At 43.1% G+C, this 17,754-nt stretch overlaps 1 protein-coding gene across 1 annotated transcript in view; it reads right to left on the bottom strand.

Annotated features, from left to right (window-relative positions):
• Window positions 1–1,556, bottom strand: part of MAN2A1 (mannosidase alpha class 2A member 1) — a gene marked incomplete in the record, with an annotated part of 1,886,421 nt that extends 1,884,865 nt beyond the window's left edge. The window contains 1 exon segment of the mRNA XM_044064270.1: window positions 1,004–1,556. Within this exon segment, the coding sequence (XP_043920205.1) occupies window positions 1,004–1,138 (135 nt within the window).
• Window positions 1,557–17,754: the final 16,198 nt, after the last annotated feature.

Genomic DNA, 17,754 nt, shown 5'->3' on the forward strand with positions numbered 1-17,754 from the left:
GAAGCTGGAACACAGAGGTGAAGCAATCAATACCTTTATTGGGCCAACATGGGTTTTACAATACACCTACTGGAGCTTCACCTTCAACAGGGTCATGCAACAACTACTAAATAAACAAATCCTACGTTTAATAAAATAAACATATCTCATGTCACCATATTTCATATTTTGAAAGTTTAGTATTCCAAATACTAACATCTCTAAACTTGCGTGCAGTGTCGTATTCTAAGAAAAAAAAAACTCTAAAATATATTTATTCAGAAGAGCAACAACGTATACAACTTAACCAGCAGCAAATCACATCTGGACAAACTCCAATAAAAAAAGTGTTCCAAATTTCAAACCGAATTATTTATACGCAGCACAATTAAAAGTTATGGAAACCTCCCAGTCCCACAGAGTCTGAAAACTTCTGAACTTAGGGTACCTACATACTTTACATAAAAATACTACTAACTACATGTAAACATTTGAAATACGCACAAATGGAAAACGACAGCACAGCTCAATCTGGCGCAGGCTTGTATTTCAGCAGACCACAAAAAGTTCAGGTGTACATCAAAACACTCCAGCTGGAACTAATTGTTAACAGTTGTTGTGGCACAGTTCTGTAACAAGGGGTGGATACAGGAGCAGAAGTACTACATACTACTATAAAATAACGGACATCTGACCGGCCCAAATTAATTCAGACAGCAGTTATACATTGGGTAAGGCCACCCCCAGGCACTAGTTAATATGGATGCAAATGCCACTCTATCCTCAATGGCTGATAGCAGCCCCATAACGAAAGAAAAAGTAAAACTGACAATATCGTTCCCCTCACAAATTGTAATAAAAATGTGCAGCAGGCAACCAGTACACAAGAATATGTAAAGAGTGACAAGGTTGTACTACCTTCTGAAAGTGTCAACCCCCAATTGACAGCTCTACAATAAAGTGACATGACAAGTCAGCAAGTCATACTCACTCATTTATAATATACAACACGGAGCACCCTTACCTTAGGGAATACGCCACCTTTATGCAAAATAGCCGGGGAATCCAACTGTCCATGGTCCAACATAAGATACAATGAAAAGACTACAACGCAAAAGATCGCACTCCCAAACACAGCGAACTGCCGGCTAAGTTTCATTTCCAGCCGCTAAATGTGCACGGAAAGACCCAGATCGTGATCCTTATACCCTTTTGCTTCACTACGTCTCGAACAACAAAGTGAAATCCTAGAACTTTTCCTTACATAAGTAGATATGTGAGGCAGCTTTCAAAACTGAATCGAGAAGACCACCACAGCAGCACTAAACTTCCATTTCGTAAAACACCCGTCTTCCACCACCAAAGAATTTCCTCTTTTGAAAACAACTCGCTAAAGCCTATATCAAGGAAACTGAGGAACCGGTATTTGCTTCGTGTAGCTCTGTTGCTATCCCCAAACACATTGGTAAAGAGTGCTACTGCCTCCCTAGCACTAGCAGTGGCCACGGGAATCCTACTCCTTCACAGGAAACGCTGAGTCCCAGCTCAGCACAAGAGCGCTCACCCTGCCAGTTGACGAGACTACGAACTCACGTGCTTGTGAAAAAGGTGGTGCTTTGAGTTGTGATGTCAAACGTTCAACACCGTGCGCGCACACAACCTCAGGAGTAGTGTAAGTGGGCACCGTATACTTTTGTTGTTATTTTGAGTCTTTGGTTACTTACTTATAACACTACAGGTATTTGCATTACGGGTATTTAGTAGTTACGTTTCTTCGTTGATTTTTCTGCTATTTAAGTTACGGAGCGTTTAACTGTAGTGTATTGGAAGTATTTTATACTTAGACAAACGGTTTAAATGGTGCCATCACAAATCACATTTTAAATTGATGATGGGTGGAGCATTTTCTAGTAATAACTCTTAACCCCTTGGTGCAAGAAATCTGGTCAAAGTCTAAAATATCGGGGGTCAAACGCCCAAAAATAGGAACATATTTTAAATATTGTTCTTCTAAACATAGTTGCTATGATAACAGGGTGCATGTTAGCATGCATTTTTGAAGGATACGAAGTCTGAAACTCAAATGCATATCATTTAGTGACTTCAATCCTGAGCGATTTGCCCCCAAATTACGAGGAATACACAGTCTGCGAAAAGCTGGGCAGTTGAAAGGTATGCTACAGTAATGGATCGATTTCTTTTCTTAGCATTTTTCTGCAGTTTATTTAGCCCCTATTAGTTTTGGAAAGACAGACACCCCGACTTTAACGTTCCGCCTTTACTGCTGGGACTGCTGTGCACATTTTCAGGTAATACACTGTAAATCATGATGACGGGTGGTAATGCTCACATTCGCTTCTTCATCTTACTAAAAATAGCGACAGTAGGATTGGCGAGGTTTGTCATTCATTATTTTGAACATATATCCCCATTGTTTTAGGTAATGCAACGTGTTCGCGTCTTAAAGTTGATCGTTGATCACTTTCAGTGTCAATGTGGTTTTATTTTTGTAACAGCAGACTTCTTAGCACTGGCAAGAATCGTTGTACCTTTTTTGTATGCAATTCCACTTGGGGCTGTCAACCAGATACAGGACTTGGGAATTCCAGTTTACATTCAGCAAGTGTCGGATGTGATGTCCGACTCGCTGTAAATTATTATTACTTGGTAAAATGAAAAAACTGTAAAACACGAAACTGATGAAGCAGCCACACAAACTGTGATAGCAGTTTGACACCCCGAATTCCCAGCAAATATATTTCTTCAGTCTCGATTCCGGAAAAAGGAAAGAAAAAAGAGGTAGAAATGTTTATGCACCCCGATTTAAACTGGACGTGCAAGATGCATTTACAGAAATAATGGGAAAATAGCAATGTATCAGCTGCTACAGAGCTTTGACATCAACAGATGTGTTTGTACCTACATGGTCATCTTAAACTGCAAGAACTGAGAACAGGCTGCAGTGCATAAGTGTAACTGCATTCGCTTTGTGATTTCACCCTTTTCCTGTCTTTGCAGGACCGGCTTGATTTGAGCAGATGTTTTATATGAAAATTGACAGACGTCCTGGTATTTTAGGAGGAAGAACAGTTTTCAACTTTCTACTACAGACTTCAGTAGAAAATGTCAGTACATTTGATCCATGTTAATATGATGTACAATAATAACCCCAACTGTAAGTCTAGAAGATTGAGTCTTTTAGCGCTGAAGTGAGATAATTGTGTCCTGCAAGTTAAGACATGTTCCGCTCTGTACCTCCGAAAAGGTAGCATCCCTAAGACTTGGGTACTTAGCTCTCAAGTTCTTAACTCAAGGACAAGGGACAGCACAAAAATACTAATGGGCAAAAGTTTCCAGAGACTATTAAAAACTGCACTTCTTTGTTCATGCAATTAACAGAATAATAACATTAATATATATATTAATGTTATTTTTTTGCTCTGCACTTTCTAAAGTTTAAGAATTGTGGAAGTAATAATGTTATTAAACTGTAGTATTCATTGATCTGCTGCAAACCATAAATTTTACAAGATGCATTAAAATTGTGAGGAAATTCATGAGCACTCGAGAGGTTTGATCATGTGCATAGTTGGCATGAGGTGTATTCCAGTGTGAATTTGATTATTGCATCATAATGCCACACTTTGTTGAATCTTATTAAAAGTGCATCTCATGAAAAGTATTAGACAAAAGTATGAAAATATAAAAGCCATTATTTTACTGAACTGTGTTTCTGTTTTAACACAGAATGCAAAAACTTGCCAATCTGTCTATGGACTAACAGCAGAAAAGTAAAGACAAATGTAATATTTTTTGTTTGTTCTGTTAAATGGTTAGTAAGGGTAGTTCAGTGACCTTTGTTTGAAGCAAGGCAGTTGTCAAAGTACGCTTCCTCTATGACTTGTCAAGTTACATTTAAACACGACTATAACTGGATGAAAGCAAACAGTGTTTTTCCACCCACTCTGTTGTAACACAAAGACATAAAAGGGAGACATCTCCCAAAAGAAAGGCATCATGTTTGCGTCCTCTTAGAAACCGCACTGGAGGAGGTTTCCTCTGGAAAACAGAGGTTGGGGAGTTCAATTTTATTTGAGCTGAGTTTGACCAGGTACCTCATACAGTTAAAGTTTAAACAGGTGTAAGGAAGCCAACATGTTACTGTGGTAGGGAGGAAAGCAGACAGGCTTGAAGTGGATTGAGTGGTGGTAGAATGGATAAAGCAGTAACTCAAAAATGAACAACATTTATGGAAACACTTAGATGAAAACCAAGTTACCAAAGGGTTCATTACTGGGGACAACTCTTTGTAAATCACTTTGCATGGAATATGAGAGGAAAACTGCATTTTATTTATTTATTTTTTTTTTGGGGGGGAGTATACAACAGAATTGTTATAGCAAATATTAAAAATATGAAAAATGAACTTTTTGTGGAGGAATGGACAAAAACACAGTAGCATAAATTAAGAGGAAACAATGCAACAGTATATTTAGGAAGTAAAAATTCAGGAAAGAAGTTATAAAACAGCAAAAGTGGAGTTGGGGGGGTTTAAAAGCAAAGCTGCATGGGATCTCCAGATCAGTACAAGAAGAGCATACATATCAACCTCGTAGTGCAAGAAATATGGAAAAAGCCCAACAAAATGGAAGGACAAAGGCCCCAAGTAACTTTGCTCTTATAAACTTAAAAAGTTGTTTAAGTAAGAGGGTTTGTGTTATATATTTTCTGAAGGATTTGAAGTCTGAAACTCAAATATGTCATTATTTACTGAGTTCATTGCTCAGATCACTCCAGTGATGCCAGAAAACTACACATTTTATGAAGAGTAGATCAATGATATGAGCCAAAAATCTGAACATTCTGCGAAAATCTGGATAGTTGAGGGTTATGACAAAGAGGAATTACCAGCAGAAAATTGGTCTTTCAGGGAATTAACATTTTAGTTTTAAAGTAATTTAAAAGCATCTGACAAAAGCACTAACTCATCCATTTTGATTTTGCACAGAGTAAAGATGTTATTTTTTATTGTTTCTCTGCTTGTTTTAAAATACTAATTGAGATATTAAGTGTACAAAGAAAGGTACAGTATCAAAAACAGAAAAAAAGGATATTATGCTAAGTTGTAGGGTCATGAGAAGCCTCTTACTGCACTGATTTCAGAAGACTACATTTTGAAAAATATATTGTCAAGAGAGAGAGATGTTGCTTAGAAAGAAGGTATGGATGTATAAGTGTCTCAAGATAAAATTAATGAGAAGGAAGGCAACTGTACTTGTATCTCCCACAGGCTAGAGGAGAGGATAAATACATGGTATAATATAAATCTTGATATCTGTAAGAGGGTAAATTGTTTACTTTTGGTAGCTAATATAAGTAGAATTTTACCCCTAGCCTATACAAATGTGTCCTCATTCACTTCACTGGAGGCCTGGAGATTTGTACTCTGACTTCCTTTGATTGCATTGTGCTTTTTGACAAAATCAGGTTATGTTCTCTTGTGTCAAACAAATGTTCATATCTCTGGAGCCATGAGGGTTACTAAAGAAATGTAAAGGGAAACTTCAACACAAACAAATCTTGACAGTGGTAGTGTTTGTTACATTTTAGGTCTTAAACTGGATTGTATAAGATTTAACAAACACAGTAAATATTAATTTTATATTTTAACAGATTATAATATCTTTGTAACCATTCAAGATATACATATACTGTCAACAGCAATTTGTCAGTATGTGAGCTTTGAATAACTTACTGCTGGATGAAGATTCAATGCTCGAGCTTCAGTTGCTCAAGGTTCAACCAGTTGACAAGTGGAGTTCCTCCAGTATAAAATCACTGTGAGTTATGCTGGAAGTGATTCCCTTTTTCAGAGGATGTCTCCCCTTTTTTGAGTTGGTGCAATTGTGCAGTTGGTAAGAGGGTACAGGGAGCTTCACCTGTGCAAAAAAACAGTGTTTTTGGCAGTTTTTTCAGCAAATGCAGTTCTGGGATTCTGATCCTTCCTTGCTGGATTCAGTAACGTTGACTCATAACAGAAGTGTGCTCATACATATGAGGCTTTGCAGTTCAGTTTTGTGTTACTTGGTTGTTGAGATATTTAGAAATATCAAGCAACAATGTACTACAAAAGAGTGCAAACCTGGTTAATAATCCAGACTGTCAAGGCAAATACAATAATACAACACAAATGCAGATTAAGCACTTTCATCTGTGTACATCCCAGACTTCATCAGAACAATTATATAGGTTCATAGGTTTGTACTAGGCTAATGGCCTTTGCAGCCTTTACAACCCTAGCCCATAGAAGTGCCCTGGCACTGGTAGAACCACTGAAGTGATCCCCGGGGTGAACTTTATATTACCCATCCACTCATCAAGATTTCTCTTGAAGAGGGACAGCAAGGTGCTCTGCTTGACATGTATGGGAAGTTTATTCCAGAGCATGGCCAGTCTCTGGGTGAGAAACCTGTCCCTCCAGCATGTTCTGTTGATTGTGGAAATGAGGTTGAGGTCTCTGGAGCGTGTGGTGCGGAGGGATTGGGATTTCTTTAGATGTAGCATTTCTAACAGAGCTGGATTGGACATGGCTTTGTAAGTCAAGCAGACATCGCCTCTAAGTAGGCGATATGAGAAAGAGAATAGCTGAAGTCTTTTGAGTCTGTCCATGTAAGACATGTGTTTAATGCCTAGGATCTTCTTCATGAGGTACTTCTGTGGCCTCTTCAGCTGTTGCAGTTGTCTAGTGAGATACATGCCAAATGGGGCATTATACTCAGTAATTGGTCTAATGAGGAAAGAGTAGAAAGAGACAATGACCTTCTTCTTCCTGGATGCAAAACCCTTGGTAATGAGATGTGCCACATAGACTTTCTGACCACAGTGGCAATGTGGTGGCCAAATGTTGTACATCACAATATTTATGTACAAAGCGTTTCAGTATGAATCATAGACTTTCTGACCACAGTGGCAATGTGGTGGCCAAATGTTGTACATCACAATATTTATGTACAAAGCTGAATCAGCCAATCAAAGAAGCCCCTTTATTTATACACAATTAAACAGTTAGTCAATTAACGATCATGTTATGTACTAAAAGTAACCCCCGTTCTCTAAAACCAGTAATGTTATGTTGTCCAGCTCACCTTTCTTCTTTCTGGTTGGGATTGGAGCCGATCTCGGCTCTGACTCGACCACTTCTAAAGCTCGAAGAGTCATTACTGGCTCAAGGCTAACCCCTTATCCCAGCATGCATAGCGGTAGCTACCCAGATCTCATTTGCCGCTTGCAGAATCGAGATTGTCTTCTGCTGGCTCAAGCTAAGTAGCTAATTCTTTCTGTAAAAATTATTTGCTTAGGCTAATTTTCCTTAGAAGTTAGAGTTTATCTTACTTATCATCCCCTATCCTTGTTACAGTTGTTGTTTGCTGTTGATAGGCCGTCGTTTCCTCTCAGGCCTTTTTATGTGTGTTGTCGGCGGCCTGCTTGTTTCTTAAGGGTTGTTGTCTTGTCCCTTTTTTTCCCTCCTTGCTACTTAGGGAGAAGCCATTTTAGTTAGAGGCTTTCTCCCTTTGGAAGCCGTAGCTGTTTAACTTAGAGGCTATCCCCTCTTTTTCTTTCCCTCCTGCTTTCCTTAAAAAAAAAAAAAAATCTATACGCCTTATTGTGCTTCCCTATTTGTGTTTATGATGCCTAACGAACCTACAAAGTAGTCAGGTTTTATGAAATGTGGCTTGTGTTGCCAAAAAATGGCCCTTACGGACGGGCGCACAAGTTGTGTTTATTGTTTAGGTGCGGTCCACCTGTAGAACTCCTGCTCTGTTTGCCATGGCTTTAGTGCATGGGTTTTGCAGGAGAGGTGCAACAAACTGATTTTGAGAGGATTATTAAAACCTCAGGTTGAGGTTGCATCGGATACTCAGCCTTCCAAAAAATCTGACAAGCGGGCATCTTCGTCAGCTCCACCTTCAGTGCTGACAAAGTCAAAATCGAAATCTTTGAATTCTTCGGAGCGGATTGTTGGCTCCAAAGACTCCTTTTCTCTGGCAGCTCCATCTGTGGCTTCAGAGCCATCCTGGACTCAAAAGAGATCGAGGTCTCCTTCCTTGGACCCGGTGAGATCTGTGCCTCAATCTCCACTTTTGCAGTCAGTGGCAGGTACTCACCAGTCCTCGGCCCACTCCTCTCGCTCATCCAGGAGATTATCGGATGATGATGTGGAAAGAGTGATGAAGAGGCTGCTCAAGACATGGGTATTTGCTCAATTGTTGTCAGGGCCAGCCCAGAAGGAAGTGGTGCCGTTGCCCAATCCAATCCAGTCCCTGTCTCTGTTCCTCCTCAGACTGCATCCATTTCGAGCCAGAGTGCATGGAAGTAGTAGTGGTGGAACCATCACTTCCGACAACCCTTGCCTTGTCGGTTCCGACATTCGCTCCAACCTCCCCGACAGTCCACTCCATTGAAGGGTCTGGGTGCTGAGACTCCCTCATCGGCTCCAAGGGAGGAAGTGGCATGGGACCCTTGTGCAACCCTGCTCTCCCTCTCAGAGCCTCAGCGCAGGTGAGTTTGGCTCCTACATCTGCCTCAGAGCCATCACCTTTGGTGCGGAGGAGGTCTCCAGGCTCCTTGGAGCTGGAGCTTCCCTCTGTTCTGGATCGTGGCACCTTCGAGGTGATGAGGAGTGTGCTGTCCACTGAGACAGCCCCGCCCTCACCTCCATTGGCTCCATCGCCATCGATACCAGTGTCTGCCTCTGATCCTTCTCTCCGTCCAAAGCATAGGGAACCGATGCCCCACAGGGAAACCCCTCTTCTTCCAAGACCTCTCCTGAGCATGCCTCAGAAGAGGTTCCCAGGAAGAAAAAATGTAAGAGGAAACGTGGACTCCCCTGAGTCCACGGACTTGGATGACTCAGAAGGGTCTCCACGGTCCCCCTCTGAAGAAGATGTCTCATTCTCAGAATTCTGGAGATCCTTAGGCAGAGGAGAAACTGGAAGTCCTTTGCCCCTTCTGAGGATGAGTCCATGTACCTGGACGCATTTGGTTCCCAACCTTCCACCTCCTGGGTGCCTTTCGACCCACTTTTGTCTGTAATGAGTCCAAAGGCGTGGAGTGCTCCAGAGACCATGGAGCCCATTCTGAGAAGGCCTAACAAATTCGTGACTGCACCAGATGACAAGACCTTTCTCATGAAAGACGTGCCAGTTGATGCTATGGTGGTGGCAGCAGCCACCAAGAAGGAACTCACGGAGACTTCCTCTTCTGTCCAGCCACCAAACAAGGAGTCTAGAGCCATGGATAGATATGGGAAGCGTGTTTACTCTTCAGCGGCCTTTACTCTTCAGTTGCTGAACTATTTGACACATTTCACAAGACTTCAGAGGGATCTCCTTAAAGAGCTGGGAGATACCCTCCTGGATTCTTCAGCTGAGGGAGTGGCTTCCAAGTTGGCTAACCAGCTAGAGACCCTAACCTCCATTGTCAACTCCTCCATGTGCTTGATTTCATATGCAGCAGATGGAGCGAGTAGGGCTGCAGGCACAGGAGTGACTCTTTGCAGACATTCCTGGATGCACCTTTGTCAATTTGCGGAGTCCTTCAAGTCTTCCTTTACGAACGCCCCTTTTGACGGCTCAGCCTTGTTCGGGTCGCAAGTTTGAGAGACTCTTACCAGGAGTGAATGAGATGGCAAAACTCTCTCTGCCCTAGGAGTCCATTTTCCCACTCCATCCCGGCCTTATCCCAAAGACCAAAAGAGTGGCAAAATATGGTTCTGTAAATCCCAGGTAGCTTCACCAGACACTCATGGAGATGATTCCCCCAGAGGTAGAGGGGGAAATAATAACGGGAGACGCCGACCTCATAGCCGGGGGGGTCCACAATAGGGTGACAGCGATACGTTCTCTGCCAGGCCCTTTCAGAATCCCTGAAGTATTGCCCAGCTGCCCATCTCTGGAGGTATTTGGGGGCGAAATATCACTGTACCCAAGAGCCTGGCAAGATATAACAGAAGATGAGTGGGTACGATGCATAATATCCAGGGGTTACAAAATCTCCTTCTCCTAAACACCCCCAAGAAGTCAAAAATCATCAATCCCAGATGTTCCACCTAATCTTCAAGATCAAGCAGCCATAGAAGTAAAACCTTTGCTGCAAAAAAGAGCCATTCAGGAAGTCCCTGCAGACCAGATAGAATCTGGAACTTACTCAAGGTTCTTTTTAATTCCAAAGAAGATAGGGGACTGGAGATCTAGTTCCGGATGGTGACACTGCAGTCCGTTCTACCCTTTTTGGGTCAGGACGATTGGATGTGCTCTATCGATCTCCAGGATGCGTGCTACCATATAAAAATGGACAGGCGGTCCAGGAGACATTTACGCTTCCAGCTGGGAGCCAGTCATTACCAGTTCAGAGCTCTTCCCCAGGGTGTTCACCAAATGCATGGCAGTAGTGACGGCTCACCTGAGATGTTTGGGATTCCAGGTGTTAGCTTATCTAGATGATGGCTCCTCACTGCCACCGCTGAGCATCATCTCTTAAGGGCCAGGAACCACATGATTCACACTTGTGCACGCCTAGGAATCACAATAAATTACGAAAAATCTGCCTTGTTGCCCTCTCAGTGTATTACTTTCATAAGCGCTCAACTATAAATACAAGCGACTTGATAGCCAAGCTTCCACAAGAAAGGGTGCTTGCCAGTCGAGGTCAAGTCTCTCTCCTCTTGTCAAAAGTTCAGGCTCGATTTGTCCTAAAGGTCTTGGGTTTGATGGCAGCTGCCATTACTCTAGTCCCGTTAGCCCGTTACCATATGAGGATTCTGCAATGGCTCCTCTTCACTCAGTGGTCGTATCAGGACTTACTGATGTCCCTCCCCTAGTCACTCTAGGCAGATCCTTTATAGCCTCTCATCCGGTTGCCACAGTTACCACGGATGCTTCCCAGATAAGGTGGGGGGGGGGCATTATCTGGGACAGACAGTCCAAGGAACTTGGCAACCTCATGAGTACCATTTGCACATCAATGTCCTGGAGATGAGATCAGTGTTATTAGCATTGCTAGCACTTCACGACTCTCTCCCTTTGGGCTATATAGCAATTCAGATGGACAACATGTCAGTAGTGTGGTACATCAACAAACAGGGCAGAACCAAATCTTACCCCTTATGTCGGGAGGCCCTTCAAGTATGGCAATGGGCGATCTCCTCTCAGTGTTTTCAGGTTGCAAAGCACATTCTGGGGAAGACAAACGTGATAGTGGACAAGCTCAGCAGGGTAATTCTCATGCCCCACGAGTGGTCTCTGAATAAAAGATGTGGCAGATATGATCTTCCACAGATGGGACCAGCCACACTGTGATCTTTTTGCCTCTGACCTAAATAACAAATGCAGCAGCTACTTTGCCCTACTTCCCCCACCATGACAGTCACCCAGAAATGCACTGGTCCATGATTGCCCCCCACCCCTCCCCCGGATTCTTTACTCTTTTCCCCCTTTCCCTTAATTCCAAAAGTTTTTCAGAAAGCAAAGTTGCTGAGTCGCATGCTGATCCTCATTGCCCCATACTGGCCTTGTCAGATATGGTTCCCATTCCTTTGGCATTACCTGAGAGAGGAGCCTTGGATTCTGGACCCGGTTTCAGACCTCCTGACACATCAGTCGGGCGCTCTTCATCCTTCCATTCAAACTCTCAAGCTGACAGCTTGGTTTCTCCACTTCTGATCCTAGCCAGACTCCCTGATATCTCACTTATGGTTCAACATATTTTAGTCTCTTCCCATAAACCAACTACTAGGAAACTTTACGCTAGTAAATGGAAAAGGTTCTCCTTCTGGGCCGAGCAAAAAGACATTGATCCCTTTACAGCTCCAATTGCAAGAATCTTGCTGTTCCTGGCAGAAACCCTTGAAAAAGGAGCAGCAGCTGCTACAATTCTTGTTCAACTGGCTGCTATTTCTAATTTTCATATGGGCCTTCTAGGTTCTAACGTCATGTCCCATAAGTTATGTAAGGCCTTTTTGAAAGGTGTTACAATATTAAGGCCTCCTATCCGAGAACCTCTCCATCCTTAGGATTTAAACTTGGTACTAGCTGCTCTGATCCTTCCTCCCTTTGAACCAGCCACTTCTTGTCCTCTGAAATTCTTGTCATGGAAGACCCTCTTCCTGATTGCTGTTACATCAGCTAGGCGGGTTTCCGAGTTACAGGCACTTTCCATCTGCCCGCCTTTTATGATCTTTCACAAGGATAGAGTATCTCTTTGAACTAATCCTTCCTTTCTACCAAATGTTTGCTCAGACTATAACTTGAATCAATCAATTGAACCTCCTGTTTTCTTTCCAAATTATGGCAACAAGGCAGAGTACAAATTACATCAATTGGATGTCCACAGGCAGTTATGATTTTATTTTCAAAGGACCAAGGACATCAGAAAATCAGATCAGCTGTTTGTATCCTTCTCTCAGAGCAAACAAGGCTCACCAGTTTCCAAAGTGACTCTTTCAAAATGGCTGTCCAATACTATTACTTATGCTTATGAGTCTTGGAATGTGTCAGTCCCGGGAAAAGTGAGGGGGCATTCCACTAGGTCCTTGGCAACCTCCATAGCCTTTCAAGCTAAGCTTCCTTTAGATACTATTTGTGCGGCAGCAACATGGGACTCCCCATGCCTTCATTACTCATTACAAAGTGGATATGTCCTCTCGGAACAGGGCTTCATTTGGTTCCACAGTTCTGAAGTCTGTCTTCCAGTGAGCCACCCAGGATTTAGGTACTGGGGACACTGTCCCAACCAGAAAGAAGGAAGGCAAGATGGACAACATAACTTAAAGAAGTTATGTTCTTACCATAATGTTCCATGTTTGTTGTCCTTTATCTCGCCTTCCTTCTTGCATCCCTCCCTCCTTCCCCCATCCTGGATGATTGAGAGGAATTTCCCTTTTGGCTGATCTGGCTGAATTTCCTTTGCTTTCAGCCTTTGGTATACTCCTTGTCACCATGATTGTCCTGTTGTTGTCAGTACAAGGAGGCTTTATTGTTTAGTTACCTCTTTTATTGGGTAATTCCTATTTTTTCCTATCTAGTGGTTAGTTCTCACAAATGAGATCTGGGTAGCTACCGCTATGCATGCTGGGATAAGGGGTTAGTCTCGAGCCAGTAACGACTCTTCGAGCTTTAGAAGTGGCTGAATCGGAGCTGAGATCGGCTCCAAACCCAACCAGAAAGAAGGAAGGCAAGATAAAAGACAACAAACATGGAAGGTTATGCTAAGAACATAACTTCTTTTTGTTTAAAATGCAGAAACTTGAATATAAAGTCTGCATATCATTGCTAGAGCCTTCCTGTGTCCTGAAAGAGTGCTCTTCAAACTATCTGGAAATATATAGAGCTGAGTAATTTTTCTGGCACTTTAGAGTTGTGTACTGGTAATTGTTGTTTGACTAATTTTATATCATTGCTGGCTGACTTCAGAGTTGTGCACTGTTGTTTTTGCTTCACTGTATAGTTTCTCAGATCTCTGCTGAAGGTGTTGGTTTTCCCATACCCACTCTCCCTATTTCTGTGTTGTTTAAATTTGGAGGTTTTTGCAGTTGCCCGCCCCCACTGTAGATTTGATCTGGGACACTCCCCCCCCCCCCCCCCCCAGTCCCATCACTTTACCTCATTCTACCTAATAGACTCCTTCTGCATTGTTTTTAGTCATTTTTAATTTAATTGCATTTATTAAACTGGTCTAACATTGCTACATACTCAAGTGTACTAGCTTGCACTGCATTTGAATTGTTTTGACTGCTGTTTTAGCTACTTTTCTGTATATATAAAAAAAAAAATTCCTTTCCTGTAACTAGTGTAGTCCAGATTCAGATTTGCTGTATCCAGGACTGTATGTAAGCTTCTGAGCCCCTCCCAAGCTTTCTGTGTTGGAGGGAAGCCTTCTAGCTCATAAGTGGGAATGGTAAGCACTAGGTAACCTATCTATCACATAAGGAGTGGTTCTGGCCTAGAAATTGTAGTTATTGGCCGTTTGGGCAGTTTTTCCATTTCTCTCAACTTTCTGATTAAAAAGCCCCATTTGCACTTGTTTCCCCCCTTTCCTGTAACTAGTTTAGTCCAGGTACAGATTCTTACTTTTAGCACTTGAATTTGCTTATTCGTGATCAGCACTTGTTCACAACTTGTAAGCACTAAATAACTTACTAATTACTACAGCACTCAACCTTCCTCATTACCTAGAGGAAAACAGTTTTGGTACTTACTTTCCTCACTTGCTTAGAGAAAAACAGCTCCTGTACTCACTTTCCTCACTTATCTAGAGGAAAATAGTTTTGTTATTCAGGCATGTCCAAGGGTCAGCTCCCAGTGTTCTCTCCTGTCCATCTGATGAATCTGGGCATCTTGGGGCAATGTAGAAATTGCCTCATGTACACAGACAACCCTCTCCTCCTACCACCCAATACTGCAACCTGTGAGAGATGCACTTATCTAGCCAAACTAGAGGTAAAGCTCTCTCCAATCAAGACTGAACTTGACAGTGAAGAGGAGAAGGTAAACACTTGCACCACACCACACTCATCACATAGTCTCACTAAATCTACACCACCAAAATCCACACATAGAAACACAAAAACATTCACGGAGGCTCTCAGTAATAATCTGCTCAAGCAACAGAGACCTCCAAAGCAGAAATGCAAGCAACCTCCACCCCCCAACACAACCCAAATGACACATAGCCCACAGAATCAGTGTGCCACTCAACCACAGCCAATAAGGCAAAACAATGTACCCAACACACTAGTCATAGGCGACTCTATAGTCAGGCACACTGATGTCCCACTCACCAGGCTAAACAAGGAGAAGGTTACTGTCAGCTGCCTGTCGGGTGCCAGGATCCGCCACATAACCCACGCACTCGTGTCACTCCACAACAAGTACAAATATGACTCTGTCATTGTCCATGTTAGTGTGAATGACGCGAGATGTACCTCCCTGGACTACATGAAAAGAGACATGGACGAACTCCCCGATCTTGTAGCCCAGGCAGGTATGATCCTAGCCCTGAGTAGCATTCTGCCATCACCCAGAATGATGCCGCAGTACAAGGACAAAATGATTGACTTCAACAATTGGCTAAGCTTCTGGTGCCATTCTAAAGGGATCCAGTATCTGTCTGCCTGGGATGACATGGTCGACAGACCACGATGCTTTGCCAGAGATGGCCTGCACCTGTCACCCCTGGGATTCCGGATACTGGCTAAGGTTCTTGCCGCCCCTATAGTGCCTTTTTTAGGCAAGGTTCAAATGACAAATTCACCACCTTAACAGGAACAGGCAAGCAAAAACTGAGGATGATGCTACTCAGTGCTAGAAGTCTAAATCTCAAAATGCACTCACTCCAGGCACTCCTTAAAATGGAGAACATCGATATCTGTGCAGTGACTGAGACCTGGTTCAAGGCTCCAGAGAGCACCCCTGCACTACCAGGCAATAACTCATACCACACTTTTCGGCCATGTAACCTGGGCCGGAACACCAAAGGCAGAGGTGTGTCCATATTCATTAAGGATATCTACACCTCTAGGCTAGTTGCTCAGCATAATGCAGCCGAGGTTGTCCAAGTGCAACTAACTCTGGGCAAAACTGCAATCCAAATTGTAGCTTGCTACAGATCATCCACCATGCTCCAGGATTCCCACTCCTCTCTTCTTGATGTACTGGAAAATATTAGGGTTCAACCAAACACCCTAATAATGGCCGATTTCAACTACCCCACCATTAACTGGGAAAACTACTCATGTACCAACTCCTTCGCTCAACACTTTCTGGAATTCATAAACTCCAATGCCCTGGATCAACTTATCTACACCCCCACCAGGGGCAACAATATCCTGGATCTAGTCATTACCAATATGAGTGACCGGTGTTACACACCTGAAGTCAACGCCTCATTGGTCTGCTCCGACCATAAGCTAATTACCCTAGATATCCACATCCTGCCTCCACCCCCATTAAGGAAACCATGGTAAAAAATTTCTCCAAAGCCAACTTCATACTTCTTAAGACAGAAGTGGTGAACTTCACGACACCCATGCAGATGGACAATACAGGTACGACTACTGAATCCTACACAATTGCACTTTATAAGCACTTGCATAGCTGCATAGCTGCATGGATCGTGCTATCTCAAACAGAACCAAGACGCTATCCTCCAAAAAAAGGAAGCCAATCTGGTGGTCCCCTGCCATAAACAAACTGCACAACAGAAGGAAGAAACTCTTGCAAAAGAGAGTAAAATCCCACGAGTGGAGGAGCTCCCTGGTCAGCCTCAGTAAGAAGCTTTGATCCCTGATAAAATCCTCCAAAGCTAGTTACGAAAACAAAATTGCCACTGATTCTGAAGACAACCACAAAGCATTCTATAGCTATGTCAAGAATCTCAATGGCAACACTCAGATCTGCTTTGAGTTGCAGCACAATGGCACTAAATATACAGACCCAACTGATATTGCCAACATCCTGGCGGATAGGTTCAGTGCTAACTTTACCCCCCTCTCACCCCCTAAAGAGCCCATCTCTATACCGGAAGAATGCAAATTTCCTGTAATCATGGCTGCACAGGTAAAAACCACACTCTCCAAAGCCAAGAGCACAGCATCCATGGGACCGGACAACATCCCAGGCTGCATTCTACACGAACTACAGAATGAACTGGCACCCCACCTAAGTACCATGTTCAATCATAGCCTCACCTCAGGCTTTGTGCCTGCTGAATGGCACACAGCAACAGTTTCCCACTCCACAAGGGGGGAGCCACCACGGACCCCGGGAACTATGGCCCCATTAGCCTGACGAGCCTGGTCTGCAAGGCCATGGAACGTATCATCATGGAACTTATAAACAAAGATATTGGTAATCTCCAAACTCTGGATCCCACCCAATTCAGGTTTGTAAAAGGCAGATCATGTCTCTTAAACTTGATAGACTTCTTTGAAGCAGTCACCAAAGCCGTAGACAAGGGTGAGGTGGTTCACACAGCCTATCTAGATCTTGCCAAGGCTTTTGACACCATCCCCTACTCTGGAATTATAGATAAACTCACTAAACTAGGTATAAATCCCTATGTCACAAGATGGATTGCCAACTGGCTCACTGACAGAACCCACACTGTGAAAGTAGCAGACTCCAAATCCGACTTCAGACCAGTGACAAGTGGAGTACCACAGGGTTCAGTCCTGGGTCCTCTCCTGTTTGGTATCTACTTCTCTGAAGTACAGGCTAACACAGAAGGTCTTTGGCTAATGAAGTTCGCAGATGACTGCAAACTCGGAGCCATAATCGAAACTCCTAACGATGTGGACATCCTACAAAAAGGCCTCACTGAGACAGATGCCTGGGGTCAAACCCATGGCCTCAAGCTCAATGCCAAAAAGTGCATTGTCATCCCCTTTGGTAAAAACTCTGTACCCATGAACTACAACATAGGCGGTAGTATACTTAACACTGAAAGTGTGATAAGAGACCTTGGGACACAGGTGGACAGTAGTCTCTCCTTTGATAATCACATCGCCACAGTAGTCAGGAAATCCTTCTACGTGGCACACCTCATCACAAAAGGTTTCTCATCCAGAAAAAAAGATGTCATTGTTCCCCTCTACTCATCACTCATTAGACCCATTATAGAGTACAATGCCCCTTTTAGTATGTACCTCAAAAGACATCTACAACAACTGGAAAGGCTGCAGAAATACCTCACAAAGAAGATTACCGGCCTCAAACAGAT

Source organism: Protopterus annectens, chromosome 2.part2, assembly GCF_019279795.1.
Source record: "Protopterus annectens isolate FY-2018-M chromosome 2.part2, PAN1.0, whole genome shotgun sequence".
NCBI classification, from domain to species: Eukaryota; Metazoa; Chordata; order Ceratodontiformes; family Protopteridae; genus Protopterus; species Protopterus annectens.